Raw genomic sequence first — 19,092 nt, 5'->3', positions numbered from 1 at the left:
ATTCTTTGCTATGAATTAACTCATCATAAATAATATATTTTATTTGCATTTCATATCCATCTAAAGAAAACAATGTTTTATATTTGTTTGTATATAAATATGACTTTAAAACTAATTTCACATCAGCTGCTCTTTAATTTGTGTGAAAATTTCAAGATAAACGAAGAGATATGCTCCACATACCTTTGGAATTAAATTGATTTATATTTAATTACACTTAAAATCCATAAATGCTTCCCTCCCTTTATAAAGTTGAACAATGATGATATAAATTTATAAACTCTTTATGACTAATATGGAGATGTTTTAGTGAAATGGCCACTAGCAACCTAGTATTTTAATAAAATATACACTACATATTTACATAGCTACTTGGAAAAAAAAGGGAGGGGGGAGTGGATTATACCCTCACCAATTATGCAATATTATGTTTCCTCATGCTCCAAACTATTCCAGGGCATGTGAAATCAAAAATGGCAAGAGGCCACCCACTCACGGTGAGAGAGAGTGTGAGGACCCAGAGGAGCTTTATAAGGACGAGCCATTCAACATATAAGCTTACAGTTTTGGCCCTGTTTCAAATGGTGATGAGAAACATACGAGCTCTAACATAGCTTGTGCAGCAGTCGTGAAGAACTGAGTGAAGCTGTGATCAGTGTGAGGTCTTTATTCAACACACAGCTCCTCACACCTCACAGCATCTTCTCAAGTTCAGGGATTTCACTCGAAGAGCAACTCCTTGTTTTCCTCTTGAGAGTTTCTGTGATAATACAGGATCTGCAGCTGGGAGGACTGTGTTCATGTCACCCCTGGAGGCTTTCTAGAGCTGAACGAGGATTACGTACATTTCTGAGGTATTTACAAAATAAATATATTACATTAACTAAATTATTGATTCTATTTTTGGTTCTTAGAACTGAGCTGATCTATTGGACATAGTAAAAGACATTGTTGCTCCTTTCCGAACACTATGTATGGACAGATGTGTATGTTTTAAAGGGGCAAAAGTTCTTACTTAGCTATTGTTGACTATTTTTAAATCTACAGCTCTTTTATGAAGCTACTGAGACCACACTAATCAATCACTACCTAAAATATGACTGAACTATTTGTGGAAAAAAACAAGGAATGCACTGGAACACACTGTTATTAGGACAAATGTTGAGCTCCTGTGATTTGAAAGCCATACTTTCTCAATCTGTGATTCAGATATAAAAATAATATTAACGTTTGAGCCATAGCTTACTAACATTAAAGTTAATAGGCATGTACTAAGCAAGATGCTGGCTAACCATTTCACAAGCATCAACGTTTTAAATGAACTACAAATGTGTTTAATGCATTCTGAAGTAGAAATATCAACTCTGGTAATTTACTGAGAATGTTATTAGGAGCTGATGTTAAAGAAAAGCTGATTATTTTTCCTAATACTGACCATTCTTCCACTTTCCTAAAATCCACCACATTTTAATGAGCGGTCAGAATGAATTGCTCTAACTAACAGCACATGGGAAAAGTTGAGCTGCAACAAATGATATAAGTAGCGCATCACTTCATTCTCTTATGACAAACACATTATTCTTTTTATGTCAAGAAACTTCTGACCTAAATTTAATTTTCTAACACCTGGAGGGTCATTTAGAACAGATTTCCACTAATCATTAAGCCTTTCTCTATAATTGCATAGTTAAGGTATAAGCAATAACTGAGAGATGTTTGATATAAAATGCTATTCTAGAAAAACCTTTGAGTCAGAATTACTCACAGTGGTGGGGATAGGAACCAGGCTTTTGAAGCCTCTAAATGTTCTGTTACAGCAAGTCATTCCTGGAAATTATTTACAAATAAAGTGCCTTAGCCCTTGTTTTAAGAGGATTTTGAGGGGAACAAAAATCTGCCTTATTTATTTATTCATTTATGGAAGAGAGGTGCATTTGGGGAAAACACTCCCCAAATAAAACCAATTTACCACTACTTCATATTATCATTATTACATTCAAACCTTTATCAACCAGAGCAGCAACCAAATTTGACCCACAAAAACACAGCAATACAGATAGCACAGTGGTTGTAGTGGGTAACACAGCTGACTTTAACACGGTAGACCAGGGCTTAATTAATCATTTGGGTACCCACACCACACTACACCAATAAGAGTCCTTGGGCAAGACTCCTATCCCAACAGCCTTTCTATAACAGGCTAGAATTGTAAGTCACTCTGGAAAAAAAGTGTCTGTTAAATACCGCAAATATAAATGTAAACAGCAGAGATAGCAGTGGTGAGCCAGTGGGCAGCGCTGAACAATAAGCCCCCACAAAATATCAGATGAGACAAAGGCTTGGAAAATAGAAATGACCTGCCCACTCAGTGGTGAATGAAGACTTTGGTTGGTAACTGCAGGTTTAGATGATGATTTTGGAAGAGCGGTTAAACAAAAGAAGAATGGCAACTGATAGGAGTTTTTTTCTCAAAGACAACCCCACTATTTTGTGACAGCATGAACTCACAGGCACTTAGCAGAAGAGGCACTTTCCACCACGATGGTATGGTACAGTAATCTTGTGGGATACAGTAATCTTGTGGGATCTTGCAAAGAGATTCCTTCTTCCCATCATCATTGTTGAATACCACTTTTGCACCGCTCTTCAATAGCCTGCAGAGGATTTTTTCCAGCTCACATCATCTGATTTAAAAACCTCAACATGCAAAAACCAAAGTCTCCACTAGGGCTGAACAATTAGGGAACTGACATTGAGAGTGAAATGTGATATCCCAGACAAGATAAGCATAGAAGCTAAAACATAAAAAAAGGTCTTTAATGGTTCATCTTAACCTTAAGGGCGAGGCACAAAATCTCCTTAGGGATATGTCTAAGTGGAAAGTGAAAACTTTATTATAATAAATAGTCTTCTATAATTCATAATTATACATTTATTTCAGGCAGTTAGAAAAATGCAACCTAAAATTAAGAAAGCTTGTGAAACTTTATTTCTGCTAAATTATTGCTTTTTTTGTTTTAGGTCTCTGTACTGCTACCAGTAACTAAACCTACACCATGAGAGTTCTGCTGCTCTTCACTCTACTGTTTTTATGTCATGCAAAACCATACAAGCTGATCAAGCCCATTAAGCCTATCAATATCATGGAGCTGATGAAGATCCATGACATCATGCAACAGGACTACAGGGATGATGATGACGACGACGACGATGATGACATCTTTGACGATTTTGACGACAACTTTATTTTAGACTGTCCCTTTGGGTGTCAGTGCTCCAGAAGAGTAGTTCAGTGTTCAGATCTAGGTAAGATCTATATCGTGTCTGTAGAACAAGGCCTGTCACAATCACAACAGTTTAGCTTATGGTCACTTGCCTTCTAATTATTTACAATTATTTACATGATTTATGAACAAGCCTGAAGTGATCTAATTTCCTGATCAGTTTTCTTAGTACCTAGCTGGAGATAATTAGTAGTTTCCAATTTGTAATTTCAAATAAAAAAAACATTACCCACCCCCTCTTACACCCTACAAGGTTGTTTAGTAGCAGTCTGAAGTCAGAATTTATGGGCTTGGGTGTTAAATACATGAATCTGTCCCAACCCAACAACAGTAGACTTAACCAAACAGGTACTGTTTGTAGCATATGATTAAAAAAAGCTAACCACCATCATGTAATAATCTGACAGGTCTAATTATTAAAAAACTACTGGGTGTAAGCTTAGACAATGAGAATTTATAATTATCACTCATCAGAAAGTTTAACAAAATTTTTTTCAGGTCTGACATCAGTTCCACGGGAAATTCCAGCGGACACGTTAATGATCGACCTTCAAAACAACGACATCACTGAAATCAAGGAGGACGATTTCAAAGGACTGACTAATTTATACGTAAGCAGAACACCTAACCTCTCCTCATGCTAAAGCAGCTTGTATGACATATGGAAGAATGTAAGAGTCAGCTGTTGTAAAGACAGCTTTTTTAATTATTTGGCAAATCAAAAGGATTAAATGAGGACAAGACCATCGTCCAATTGAAGTTTAATTGCTGGGTGGAAATGCGGTAATATATTTTGCAAGTGTCAGCCGTTTGAGGCAAGTCTCTGATGAAATAATGGATTGTAGAAAGCATGTTCTTAAAAGGGAATGTTTTCCTAAGTCCAGTGCCACGTATTTACTTGTAGTGATCCAAGAAGTAATACCAAAATAGTAGAACATATATGAATTGTCTATGTTTAATTAAAAGATATTCTACTTATTATTTTTAAAGCTCTTTATAACTTAATCAGTTAGATGTAAACAGTCATTGAGGTGGGTCTGGTGTGATATTTTCCATTCAAGAGTATCTTAATTTTACACTAGTTTCAACATATGGTTATGAATTAAGACTTTTAAAAACTATTTGTGGCAGAGAGACATAAAACGTAGATGGTGGTTGAAGATTCAACTTCAATTAAATATTTAGTTTAAAATATCTAAACTTTGATAACATTATCTGCCAGACAATCATATATATATATATATATATATGATTGTCTGGCAGATAATGTTATCAAAGTTTAGATATTTTAAACTAAATATTTAATTGAAGTTGAATATATATATATATATATGATATATATATATATGATTTAAGTACTCACTGTACCCAACTGCCTCTCTGAAAACTTCTTGTATTTGTTACTACAGGCCCTGTTTCTAGTCAATAATCGAATATCAAAGGTTCACCCGAAGGCATTCAAAAACATGGACAAACTTCAGCTTCTCTACCTGTCATATAACCTCCTGACGCAAATACCTGAAAATCTGCCAAAAAACATTCTGGAGCTGAGGATCCATGACAATAAGATTGCCAGAATTCAAAAGGAGGCATTCAAAGGCATGCAATCTCTGCATGTTCTAGGTATGGCTTTTAAAACCGTACTAAATATGTTCTTTAAAAACTATAAAATAAAACTGTTATACCAAGATGAATGTGCAGAAATTCCAGCAACACGTTTCCACACACAACCTGAGGTCGAGCCTAAAAATCAAATGAATCAATTTTTCAGAAGGTTTGCCAGAATCTTTTAAGTGCAGTTTGTTTCTCTCAACAGAAATGAGTGCAAATCCAATTGCTAACAATGGGATTGAGCTTGGAGCATTTGATGACATGGCCACTCTTTACCTGAGGATTGCAGAAGCAAAGCTCACGGCCATCCCAAAAGGTAACATATCCAACACACAATCAAAACAAAACTGCAGGGTTTCGACCAGCTATTATGTTGATTATTTGAGAAATGTACTTATGGTGGCTGTTAATTGTCTTTGAATATATTTAATTGTATTATCAAACTGTGCATTTTGATCTCAGTGCTCTTAACTCCTATTTGCTCTAAATCATGCTCTTTAAACTACTCTTTAGAAATGCTTTCCTGACGTACCTTACACACTTTGTTTATCCCCACAGATTTTCCCTCTTCTCTTACTGAACTTCACCTGGATTATAATAAAATTGGTAAAGTTGAAGTAGAAGACTTCAATCGATACAAAAATTTAATGAGGTAAAAACATTTAACATAGTGGTGAAGTCAGGTCTCGGACAGGAGGCTATATCTAATTGTTATTATCTAACAACTAATGCTGCTGTATTATTCGATTGGATATAAACTATTAGATAATTACCTTATTTCCTTCATCAATCACAGGCTGGGGTTGGGTTTCAACCAAATCAAGTTTGTGGAGAACGGGACCTTAGCAAGTATTCCCAAAATCAGAGAAATTCACTTGGATAACAACAAACTGAAAAAAGTGCCACCAGGTTTGAACACGCTTAAGTATTTACGGGTAAGTAACAGTAGTCTTTTCAAAATAATGAATGTAGTACACTCCCATTCAAGTGTTTGGTGTCATATTAAAGACTGGTGTAATTTTGTGTGTGAAGAGTCTGTGTAGTTACATTTCTCTTAAACAACAATCTGGTGTAATTTGTGATTCCAAACCTTCGATTGCTAGTCATGCCACAATTTTTCTTCAAACGTGACTACATCTGTTTCTTGTCATTAGGTGGTTTATCTCCATGCTAACAGCATCGGTCAAGTGGGAGTGAATGACTTTTGTCCAACTAAAACCAGAGTAAAGAAGGCTCTCTACACAGGAATCAGCCTTTTCGCCAATCCAGTGAAATACTGGGAGATCCAGCCCCCGACATTCCGGTGCACTTCTGGCCACAGAGCCGTGCAACTGGGCAACTCCAGGAGAAAGTGAGCTGCGTGTTTCTAGCTGTGTCGGAATATCCTTCCTCTGGAGGGCAGCATTTCAACATATTTCTAATAAAATAACAACATCCAGTGCATCATATCTGCTGTTGAACTGGAAGTTTACTTGAAAGAAATGTATTGTGAAGACAGTGGGTAAATACATAGATAGATACTCTGAGGGAATTTATCCTAGAATCTAACTACATGTGTTTAAAATTAGTTAATATAGTAGCTACATTGGGTGCAAACATTGTATGTTTTAACCTTGAATTACTGTTTATTTTCACTCAGATCTGTTTACAACCTCGTACACTATGTCACCCATAACTGATGTCCCAGACTCATGTCTCATAAGATCAGCAGCAAGTGAAATCAGTCTAAATCTAGTTGATCATGTTTCTCATTGCAGACCTATTTGTTTTCATTACATTCCATGAATTCAGCTCATTTTTAGACAGAAGCTCAAAACAATAAATTTGATCTATTAATACAGTGAGACACTAAATATAAGTACAAATGTTTGGAATAAAAACGATCTGTTTTATTAGATATATTAGATACATTGATATTAGATACAGATTTAAGGTTTCACTTGCCAAGACATGGTTTTGGAAGCATATAATCATTTTGTTGAATCTGTGTGAAATGAGACACTCTATAATAAATGTTACCTGTTTGGTTTGTTTGTGTGATTATTATCATTCATGTTACTGAGCACATCCCGTTGAGCTGATGGGTAACTTACAACACTATTCAGATATATGGGCCTTACAGAAGATTTATTATTATGGCCATAAAACACTCATTATTAAATGTACACATTCATTTTTTATTCTTTGATTAACAATGATCAGCACTTATTCAAAACAACCTGAGGTAAATGTCATCATCAGGTCCTTACTTACTAACACAAATGTGTGGTACAACATTAAGTTATCCATTTTTCTGAGGATGGTTTATCTAAGATTAATCCATGGGGAAAAGGAGGAGATAAACCAAAGGGTAAATCACTGATAATTTAAGATAAAAAGTATATATATTTAGATAATAATAAAACGGGACTCCCAACAGCCGCACAAGACCTTCTTCCCCACCAAAATAAAGCCAATTAGATCAACAGCTTTCATTTTTGAGAGCGAGAGATAAGAACATCAAGTTCCACTCTCGTTTCAGAGGCAACTCCGCGAAGGATGTGGAAATGTCAGGAAACCCCTTGGTGCCAGATAACCCAAATGGGACATCTGAACTCCGGAGAAAATTTTGTATAAATCGAGAAGTCTAAATCTGTAACTGAGACTGACTTTGAGCATGAGAAGCCAAATTTGCAAACAGTTTCGCAGACCCTTAATCCACAAAGTTTTTTCTGAAAAACTGTTGGAATCTTTGAAACAAATACAATCTGTATTTAGAAAATCTTGAGAAAACGTTTTAGAATTTTTTTATAAAGCTATTTTGCATTTTTTTTTTTACTGAAAATCAAGAAAACAAATGTTTCTGACTTTTGTAGAGTGCTGTACATATTCTTAGAGAACCTCAGAAAAACCAGCAGATGGAGCTCCAGGTTTAGTATTTTAACATTTTTCAGACGTCTTATAGTAGAAGCACTGCAAGTCACTGCATGAGCCAGTACAGTAATACTCCACAGATGTGGGATTTGTGATTAAAAAAAAAGCAAGTCGTACTACCATTATTATATAACATCAATTAATGTTGACAGAAGAAAGGTCTTATTCACATTCATTCTTTGCTAAATTGAACCTAAACTTCAGAATCAATAACTAATTAAATAAACTAACTCAAATAAGAAAATCTTAAATCACTGGTTTTAAAGTCTCTGCTGAAAAGACTGATTTACCTCTACACCAACTTGTCGAAAACGACAGAAACAGCTATAAACAACAAAGCTTTCATGGGATGTATTTTGTTTAATATCAATCTATTAACAGATTAAATATTTGGGGATATTTAGAAATCAGCCTGATTTAAATAAACAGTTTAAATGTGGGATAACCGACCCAGAGAGTTTCACATTAACAAATGTTCATGGATTTTATAAACACTATGAGTGACCTAGTGTACCATAAATTACTGAAGAAAGCACATTTACCATTGACAGTCCCTGATGTAGTAGGTTGCAGGTTTATTTATGTCACTGCTGAAAAAGTACAGCAAATATATATTAGGTGTTAATTTCCCATTCACTTCATTTACTGCTTTCTCAGTTTCCCAAAAACCAACAAACCCAAACAATGGAAACCATAATAATACTATTATTTCATATGTCACCTGTTCAAAAGTCTTCTCTTGTCTTTTTAAAGAATCCCTCACAGAACTGCCATTACATTTTATTTGCCAAATTGCAAAACCAAAATACTGATTAATTTATTTAGAATTTAACATTATGATTGCATATTATTTTATTAAACAGCTAATGGTCTAAATGCAGAAAGCAGGAGGCCCCTTTTTTCCAGCATCATGGAATGACCACACTTTGATTTGACTTTGTTTGAAAAAGTTTTCCAATGCATCAATTTTCTTCTCTTCATCACAATTTGGCCGGTCTGGAGTAGTGCAGACAGACATAAAGGGGTGGAGGGGTGGAGAGATGGGGTAGGGGTGGAGAGATGGGGTGGGGGTGGTGGGGTTGGACACTGAGGGAAAGCGAGAGAAACTCTGCTCAGGAAACATATGGAACAAATCTGCAGGTTGGCCTGGGCTGCTGCTGCCACGTCTCACATACCGGTGTCTCGAAGAAACTCACAACAGGTTTGGACCATTTAGGTCCTCTCAGGCAGGCAAACACCTGGGGGAGTTGTATGTAAATAAATTCTTCAAAGCCACCACATTTAACAGTAACTAAAAGGGTCTTTCTTCTTGCCAAAATAAATCTCATATCATGACAATATAAACACTACATTTTTTACTCTCGTGTCTACTTGAAATGTGCAGGGAATTGCTTTAAATAAACACCAGGAGAAACATAAAAACTACTGGATTTACAATGCAATATAAAGTAGCCCTGTTAAGGTAGTCATAAGCCACCTATGACTCTCATGTCAACTAACATTAACCAACATAACCGTCTATAAAAGCGTATTCCAATGTCCGCTGTCATAAAAGCAACTTAAGTGAATTTCACCCAAATGACGCTTAATAAGCCTTTTTAGGTGTTTGTTGGTTTGCCGTTTGCAGTCTTACGGTCTAAAGTATAGAGTAACAAGAAATATACACATTAAATGCAATCAAGTAAACCAGCTTAAGCCTAATCCTGGACTAAATTGAATTTGTAAAGATGAAACACCAATGCACCGTGTTGCAATTCTGCCCCAAATTGTGTCTAATCCGCGTCAGAGAACCCAGACCTCAATGTTGGTTTTAAAGCTCATCACAGTGGCATTTTTCTAAAGGGAAAGTTGTGGTTTGCTTGAAAACAGAAAAACAGCTCTGCAACTTGTTTTAATTAACCCTTTCCTGTTTGCCATTAAGATTCTCCCAACTACTTGCACTCTCTCAACAAAATATGCAATATGCAAATACACAATCCTCCTAGAAGGGACTATCTTTCACCCTCAGTTCACTTTCAAGTGGTAATTGTAGTAGGTGTTTAAGATTGATTTGCTGGTGCTAGCATCTGTTCATTGTGAAATTTACACTTAAATCATTGCATTCTTCAGATCCATCTCTGATTTTTTTGCTTACATTTAGAAGAGACTTGGCAAGAAAGTGAGTAATTTTATATATTCCAAAAAAGGTGAGATAAATAAATGTAAAAATGCAATGATATGCAAATCTCACAGACCCATATTTTATACACTGTAGAACATAGAAGACATATCTAAAGCGAACTTGATGTCAGCAACCCATCTCGAAAAATGCTAGAAAATAAGTGGTACTAATAAAAAAAACAGCTGGGGGAGCAGTCACATGACTGGGTATAAAAAGCACATTTATAGAATCCAGAGTCTCTCAGAAGCAAAGATGGGTAGAGGTTTGCCAATCTGCGGAAAACTACGTCTAAAAACATTTCTCAATGTAAACTTTAAGACTTTGAAGATCCCACCATCTAGAGTAATGGTAATGTCATAAAATGGTTCAGAGAATCAGGAGTAATTCCTATGTGCATGGGACAAAGGAGAGGGTCATAATTGGATGCTCATGATCTTCAGGCCTTCAGGAGCCACTGCATTAAAAACAGGCCTGTTTCCGTACTGGAAGTCACTGCATGGGCTCAGAAACACTTTGCGAAATCAACACAGCTCGCCATGACTTCCACAAATGCAAGTTAAAGCTGCATCATGCCAAGAAGAAGCCATAGGTCAACACGATCCAGAAACACCATGGTCTTCTCTGTGCTAAAGCTCATTTAAAAGGGGCTGAGGCAAAATGCAAAACCGTTCTGTGGTCAGATGAATCAAAATTTGAAATTCTTTTTTTTAGAAGCAACAGACGCCGTGTCTTGCAGACTCAAAAAAAAAAAAAAAAAACGGTCAACATTCATCTCCCAAAACTCCAAAAGCTGGTCTTCTCACTTCCCATATATTTAAAAACTGTTGTTAAAAGGAGAGGAAATGCTACTCTAAGGTAGACATGACCCTGTCACTGTACCCTTTCATGCGTAATGTACAGATTTATCACTTGATATATCAGCCATTTATATAATATTTTTCCATTGGTTTGAATTCCGTTTGAAATCAAACACCTTTTTTGATGCTTCATTTTACACACTCAGCTACCTGCCACTGCAAACATTATTTACATTAGTTCCAACAACTTCCAGACAATTCCATTGTGATCAGCATTCTGAAAAGAGATTGTAATCTAAACTAGGCTGGCTCTGGTCAATTCATTTACCATAGTTTCTGAGGCCCCAGTGCTTTGTGGGAGAGCAAATATCTAAGAAGAGTACTAAAATGGAGGATTTTATAGCAGGATGTAAGTATATTTGCATGCCTCTTGAACAGCACATATGTTGTTACACACAGTTCCCAATGCTACTTTTCAGTCACCGCTGCTTTTGACAATGTCTGTGCTCAATTACAATAAAGATAAAAATGAGTCATTTCTCCACATGTTTAACTTGTGTTATTTACCATTCTTTGTAGTTTCATACATCTACTGATCACAACACCGTCACCAACAGTTACAGAAACATTATAAATTCAAAAAGTACATCAGCCCAGTCAACCTGACTAAGAGCCAGAAGACAAGCTTGGCCAAGCAAGGGATAAACTAGTGGCAGTCAATAGCAAGCAAGCGAGGCCTCTCATCCACACAACAACGGTGGAGTAGGACACTGAAAAAGGACGTTTTGGAAAATGCTGTTGTCATTGTTCTTGTGTGGACGAAGGTAAATGGATAGTTCCAGAAGCGCTGACGTTACACAGCGTGTCTGCTCTGGCTGAAATGCAAATAGCTCCTCACTCCTTACAGAGTGAAGTATATAAGCACATAACTACAATGTCAAAAAAGCTAGATTTTAGATTCATAGAACACATATGAATAAATATAATATATACGATATATATAATATACGATGCTGTATTAGAAATCTATAATGCACCGTTAAGATCTAGATTCAGTAATTTCATGACTTCCGTAGTGCACTACATAGGGAGTAGGGAGTGATTTGGGATTAACACCTGTTTCACTCATGCATCGTGGTGTTTTGACGCCTCTCTTTAAGAGGTACTATGGCACCTGGACTAGCATCATAACGCAGACCTTTTCGTATTCGTCTGAACGAGGATATTTTCAAAATCTCAGTTTTAAAAATAAACGGATCCGTGTGGACGGGGCATAAAAGTCTCTGTCTAAAAGCTATGGAACATCTAGTGTGTGAAGTGCTTTATAACTATGCATCAATAACCACATGGGAAAGACAAACAATACAAGGGAGAATTTAACATGGAAAAAAACGAGGGAGAGCAGGAAGCATTTCCCTTCTAATGAGTTAATTAAAAAACTCTTTGAAGAGCATTTGATTGTACCCAGCATTTGAACAGAGTTGGAGTTTTACAGTTCTAATTTTTGAAAGTGTTGCATAATTTTTAAACGGATACTTTGAGTTTCAGGACGTGCTGTGGGTTTATAAAGAACAGTGAATGACATCTTATTATATTCCTTACATCCAAAAAAATCCATAAAAACTTCCTGAACATTGAAACCCTGATGGTTTTGTAAAGTCATTAGCAACTGCTGTACAGACAGCGGCAGAATAAACTATGCTGTTGACACAGTCATTACTGAGCCGGGTGTCTAGCCAAAACGGGGAAAAGAAGTCATAAAAGGCTCAAGATCCACTCTGAATCATTACATACACTGGAAAATGTGGTTATACTTTTGAGACCTGAAACAGTGTGGGCTAGTTTTCATGTAAAATGTCCACTTGTCGTCTAACAATGGATTATATGCTTTGGAATATATCTGCAGTAAAATGGCACAAAAAGAATTATTATAGAATTTTTGTTCTTTTAAGATATTTCAAATATTTATATTTTTTCAGCAGGTTCCTGTTGGGTTTCTAGTTCAGTGATACTATATTTGTTTTACATGATGTCAGGTCTGCCACCGAGGCTTAAAGTAGGTGGTAACATCACTATGCTGAAGCCACTGCTACAGATTCTGGGTTTTTTACACCAATCAACCATAACATTACGACCACCTCCTTGTTTCTTTAGTCTATTTCTTGCTCTCTATACTTTATACTATATTTTTCAACATGTTTTCATAGGTCAGGACCACCACTCGACCACTACAGAGCAGGTATGATTTGGGTGGTGATTTCCCAGCACTGCAGTGACACTGACGTGGTGGTGTTAGAATGTGTTGTGCAGGTCCGAGTGGATCAGACACAGCAGTGCTTCTGGAGATTTTAAACACTGTGTCCAATCTGTTAGACACTCCTACCTCATTGGTCCACCTTGTGGATGTAAAGTCAGAGATATCTGTCGCTGCAGTTTGTGTTGGCCTTCCTCTACTCCATCATCAGTAACACAGGATGCTATCAGCTGGATATTTTTGTTGGTGGACTATTCTCAGTCCAGCCAAAACTCCAGCAGCACTGCCGTGTCTGATCCAATGACACTAACATACCACCACTAAGTCAGTGTCACCGCAGCGCTGAGAATGATCCACTACCCTAACCATGCCTGCACTGTGGAGGTCCTGAGCATTGAAGAATGGGGTTAAAGTGGGAACAAATGGATTCCAGTCTGTAAATGTAGAACAACTAAGTGCTCCTATAGACTGTGGAGCTGAGAGGATGGACAGTGAGTGCAGAATAAAGGTGGTGGTCATAATATTATGGCTGACTGGTGTATGTTGGCCATTTTGATGTCACTTCATCTGACATGCCCTTGCAGATCTGAGCAACAGGATTTATCTCTTTAGGATAAAGTACAGTGCTATATGGGTGGGCTCCTGAGTTATGCACTGGTCATGCAAGTGCTCTCATAAGATTTCTGTTTTGATCCCTGGTGATTGCTCAGCCATCTGAAGCTAGGAGTCCTAGAGAGTACACCAAGCCCTGCCCTTTAGACGGGTAGGATGGCCCCTCCTCTCCCACCATCTCCCTGCGGTGCTAGCTCAGAGAAGCGTTTGTCAGCTGATGTGACACATCTAGGATGTGTATGTTCTCCAGACATTAATCTAATCCATGGTGTTATTTGAGCTGGACCTGTGTTTCCTGCGAAATTTGGACTGAATCGGATGTAACTACATACTTTGCTCATTGTTTGATCCGATTCTTAATACTTGGTTCATGATACAATATACTCATTATATTCTGAACAAAAGCTGACCACAGAGAACCCCCTAGCTTGTGCATAGGCTAGCCAACAAGCCAGTCTGTGAGGTAGCTCACATGCCAACAGGTGTCTATAAGCTAACATAACAGAATGAGAAGTTTTGTTATCCTCCAGTGAACTTTAGCCCTCCCATGATGTGCATGTTAGCAGCAGGTCGAAAAGTAGATGCAGCTGTCTTACATTTCAATTCATATTTGAAGAAGGAGGAGACACTGTAAATATTTTGAGTTTCAGCACAAACCAAGCCAACTTTAGTGACAAATATCTTTTTGTTGTTAATACAAGGAAATGAGGGATCAGTGTTATAAGAGGCATAAGGATGGTTACATAATCCTCACAGCTGTGGCTCTCCTTCAAGACTGGTTTTATTGTTCATATGTGTGAAAGCACACTGAAGTCTCTCTGCTTCATATGTTTGGTCTGGAAAGTGCAGCCTCACCTCTACTCAACAAAGGAGGAAAAAAAGGAGCAGATGAGACCACAAGACTCGACTGAGGTCACTGAGCACATGGAACCCAAGGCTTCCAGAATCATTTCCCCAGCAAAGAGGCAGACTTCCATCTCACTCTAATGCATACAGAACTGCTGTGAGGGAAAAAAACAGCCAGGCCATATTTCAGCCTCATCATAGGAGGAAAAACACTGCTATTTGCCTAAGGCAACATCCTTCAACCTGAGGGAGAGGATCCCCTAGTGCTGCTGTATCTGGCTTTCATCTCCAGGCTTTTAGTTGCAACACTATTACCTCCCAGGAAGAATAACTCATACAGGTATGCTATTATGATTTCCTATGCTGAGTTAACCAAATGCATGACCATGCTTGAGACAGTGAGAACACACTTGCTAATGAGTAAGGGTGCATCCATTTCCAATGTTTGAACAATTCTATAATGGTTATATCTGTTCACTTTTAATACATTCAACAAGAGGCTCATAAAGAAAAAGTTGGACTAATGTGCACATGATAAATTCCAGAGTCATGGAATATGACATTCCAATAATATAAGCAAAATTCCCCTTAAAAGAAGTGTGGGATGTTGCATAAGGTTATTATTCAGAATAAAACTTATTCAACTGTTATTCATAAGGCTTTGAATCTGTCATTGGACACTTCAGTGCTCTCTTTGGCTGTGAACAACTGCAAGATAAAAAGCTATTTCAACTAAAGAACTGTATTTTTCACAAATTATAGTTTACAAATGTGTCATACATAAACACAACTCCTGCAAAACAGCACTTCAGTGGTGTATACTCTGTTATCATGTTGCTTATGAAGAAGCCAAGTACCAAAGGTCCGCAGGCACCTGTTGTACATTAGTTTTCACCATTGCCCATACAGTAAAGCACTAGAGGGAGCAACTTGTGTGATCTCATGGGCGATACCTGCTTTCCATTTTTATATACTATGAACTGAGATCAAGTGCATTTTAATAGGTCTTCCAACATTTTTATATAATCTATATCAATATCAATTTGCACATGGAAAATGCTACAGTCCATTCTTGTTAAAACTGATAGGATAGTTAATTATGGCCTCTGTTTTACTGCTCAATCTTACATCAAGCATCTTCAGATCAAATGGCCTCTTTTCAAAATAGTCCCACCCTCTCACTTGATGCTGCCCTAAACACAATTATCTAGCACCATATTTAGTAAATAGACATCCCCTGTTCAGTATTAACGATATTCACATTATCTATTATCTTGGCCCTATATGTTTAGTGGTACAGTATTTATGATATTAATATAATATCAAGGCATTTCAAAACACTCATGATATGAACCACACTTCTAAATAAACACACACACACACACACACACACACACACAAAACCCACTGGTGTGCTATAAATACAAAAATACTGTCAATACAATCATTTGTATCCAAGGTTTCACATACCACTCTGCAATATATAAATGACAATTATGTTTTTCAGTCAGAGTACACCAGGCTTGCACTTATGTGAGTCTTGTGTAAGAGAGGATTTACTGTCAAACACTTGTGGACATCCCATGGCTCTTTGAAAACTGTAGCAGATGGATAAAGTTATTCAGTCAGGGATTTCAGCAGCAAGAATTACAGGGGAAAAACACAGCTTGTAAGAGTTCAAAATGCCTTGTTTGCAAAAATCTGCTTAAGCCAATCAATAGGGCCATGTTAGTGCTGGCTAAAATTTATGATAAATTGCTTGACAATGTGTAACATGCTGTTCTGAGCACATTGTGGATATCATTAGTTCTTCCAGAAACACTGATGGTTCATGATAAAGAGAGTCCAGTTTAAATGGGTTTAGTGTAGGACATAAATATGTCACAACTAGTTATTTTCTGCCAGTTCCAGTTATAAAAAACCTGTGTTTTATATAAAAAAATGTGTTGTATGTCATGAAATCATCGCCCAACTGTAATCCCAATGTCTCGTTGTGTCTCTGCTCTAAACAGATAAGAGAAAACAAGTCACAAACCCAGTAATGGAATTTCCAATGATATGGACAATATTTTTACTGGTTTTGTTTACTGAATTAAAAGTCTTGTGTCAAGATTATGAAAGTGAGTATGAGGACTATGACACAGAACAGGAGTCATCGATTCCTTCGATTGCAGGACCTCAGGAAACTGATAGCACTTACACAGTTCAATCATACGAGTGTGCCAAGGAGTGTTTCTGCCCTCACTCATATCCTTTTGCAATGTACTGTGACCATCGTGAACTGAAAACAATCCCTGATGTCCCGGGACATGTACGTCACCTTTACATTCAGTTCAACGAGATTCAGGCTATCACGGCAAAACCTTTTTCCAATGCCACATCTCTCAGAGACATCAACCTCAGTCACAATAAGCTTCAGTCTTCTCTTGTGAAGAGAGAGGCCTTCACTAAACTGCAAGAACTTATTCACCTTAATCTTGACCACAACAACTTGGAAGAAATCCCTCCTTCTTTGCCCAAGACCCTTCAAAGTCTTCACCTTGGCTTCAACAAGATCTCAAAGATAACAGCTGACACTCTTCGAGAATTATCAAACATCACAACCCTCGATCTTTGTAGCAACAGACTCACAGACGCAGGCGTTAAGGGAAAGGTTCTGTCTGGCCTGAAGAGCCTCGTGCACATCAACATGTGCAGCAATAAACTAAGGTCAATGCCCCCTGACCTACCTTCATCTTTACTGCAGCTTTCTGTGGATAATAATTCCATCAGTTCCATACCTGAGGGTTATTTCAGGAAGACGCCAAACATCCTGTACCTCAGAGTGGCGCGCAACAAACTGAAGGCAATTCCTTACAAGGTCTTTAACCTGTCAAGTCTGATGGATCTGAACCTGGGTCACAACCAACTCTCCAAAACCTTCTTCATTCCCAAGTCCTTGGAACATCTGTATCTCAACCACAATGATTACAAAGGTGAGCAATTTCTAATGTAAAAGATTATATTAAACTGTCCATATTTTGATTATATACAAAGATAACCTAATGCGTAGCATCAAAGAAACAGCTTTGGAAATCTAACAGTGAAGGTCATTCTGACTGGACGAAGAGGGCTGTAGGGTTTCTGTGTTTAGCCTTTAATGTGGTATTTAATATGGTTCATGTTAAACCTCCCTCCTCTGCTCTTCTTTCAGAACTGAATGTTTCGCTGATGTGCCCGTCAATGGACCAGGACAGACCAAACATGCTAACCTACATCCGCATTGACAACAATAAGCTCAGAGGACCTGTGGACTATCACGCCTACACCTGTTTCCCAAGAATGAGAATGATATTTTATGGTGAACAACAGAAGGATGAAGAACATTATGCCTCAAAATAAGGGGGGAAAAATCAAACCCAATGCTTTTATTTAAAAACAATATTTAACTGATAATATATTCCATCATCTGATCCTAATTTATGATGTTTAGATTCCTGGAATATATTTTATAATAGATACTATAAGATATAAAGCATAAATGCAAAAATAAAAACCTAATAAACATTCAATATTTATCCTTTTAACCCTTCTGGCATGTGGATAGATTAAGAGCATGGCAATACATACTTTTTTTTTATTACAAACTCCATTTACACATAAGTTGGGATGCTGGGCAAAATGAAAATTAAGACAGAATGTAATGATGTGCAAATAATTTAAAAAACGTATTTTGTAAATGAAAATAGTACAAAGACATTTCAAATGATAAAACTACGATTTTTTTGTAATTATTAATATTATATTATAATTATTTATTTTTTGTAATGTTTGCCCATTTTGAATTTAATACCAGCAACATGTTCCAAAAAAAAATACGTTGGAATGGGTAAACACAACACTGGTAAATTAGTGCAAAATGATACAAAAATACATATAATTAATATTTAATTGTCAGTGACATGACTGGGTTTACAAAGGAAAATATCAAGAAAATAAATTAAGAGTCTTTCAGAAGTATAGATGGGGAGAAAACTTTTTAAATTACGTGTTGTCGATTAAGTTGAGGGTTTCAAATAATTTGCACATAATTGCACTGTTTTTGCATTTACAGTTTTCACATCACAACTTTTCTCAAAATAGGGTTTGTACATGTAATCAAAATGTAATGGTAAAGGCAACTTTCACTTGAGGACAAAGCTTTAAATGTATAATTAAAGAATGACTGAACAACTACATGTAGCACTTATTTATATCCTGATAACTAATGGCTTAATGTTAAAAGAAAAGCATTTCTTGTTAGCTTAATGTAGACATTCTCCTATTCTGCCCTGGATATGGAATAACAGTAACTAAGAATTATTATTAACTGAATAAACATGTTGTTTGTGCGCAAGTAGATGTCACACAGCAATGTTTATAGATAATTAAGGAATGTAACATTTGCACCAAGCGATATTTAGGTTTTTGTTAAACCTTGCAGTGTGGCTAGGGGTTGTATAAGTGGTAGAAAGAGTAACTTGAATTTTGGGATTGTTTTTTGGTTCATTTTTTCGACAAACATTTCCAATCCTCAAGGATCTACTCTTTCAACTGTTTTCCAATGTATTAAAAATACTGGCATGTGACTTAATG

At 36.8% G+C, this 19,092-nt stretch overlaps 3 protein-coding genes across 5 annotated transcripts in view; 2 read left to right on the top strand and 1 right to left on the bottom strand.

Annotated features, from left to right (window-relative positions):
* cenpp (centromere protein P) overlaps window positions 1-19,092 on the bottom strand; it is a 55,676-nt gene that overhangs the window by 18,488 nt on the left and 18,096 nt on the right. The window lies entirely within an intron of this gene.
* Window positions 3,057-6,840, top strand: aspn (asporin (LRR class 1)). The gene is made up of 7 exons (XM_066672537.1): window positions 3,057-3,306; window positions 3,783-3,895; window positions 4,694-4,907; window positions 5,101-5,211; window positions 5,454-5,547; window positions 5,692-5,830; window positions 6,050-6,840. Exons 1-7 carry the CDS (start codon window positions 3,057-3,059, stop codon window positions 6,248-6,250), a joined length of 1,122 nt encoding a protein of 373 aa, XP_066528634.1. The 3' UTR covers window positions 6,251-6,840.
* omd (osteomodulin) lies at window positions 16,532-17,859 on the top strand. Its single transcript, XM_066670698.1, has 2 exons — window positions 16,532-17,453; window positions 17,672-17,859. The coding sequence occupies exons 1-2, from the start codon at window positions 16,532-16,534 to the stop codon at window positions 17,857-17,859; spliced, it is 1,110 nt and encodes a 369-aa protein (XP_066526795.1).

This window comes from Hoplias malabaricus, chromosome 5, assembly GCF_029633855.1.
Source record: "Hoplias malabaricus isolate fHopMal1 chromosome 5, fHopMal1.hap1, whole genome shotgun sequence".
In the NCBI taxonomy this organism is placed as follows: Eukaryota; Metazoa; Chordata; class Actinopteri; order Characiformes; family Erythrinidae; genus Hoplias; species Hoplias malabaricus.
Note: the sequence above shows the minus strand (reverse complement) of the source record. Positions and strands in the feature narration are given on the sequence as shown.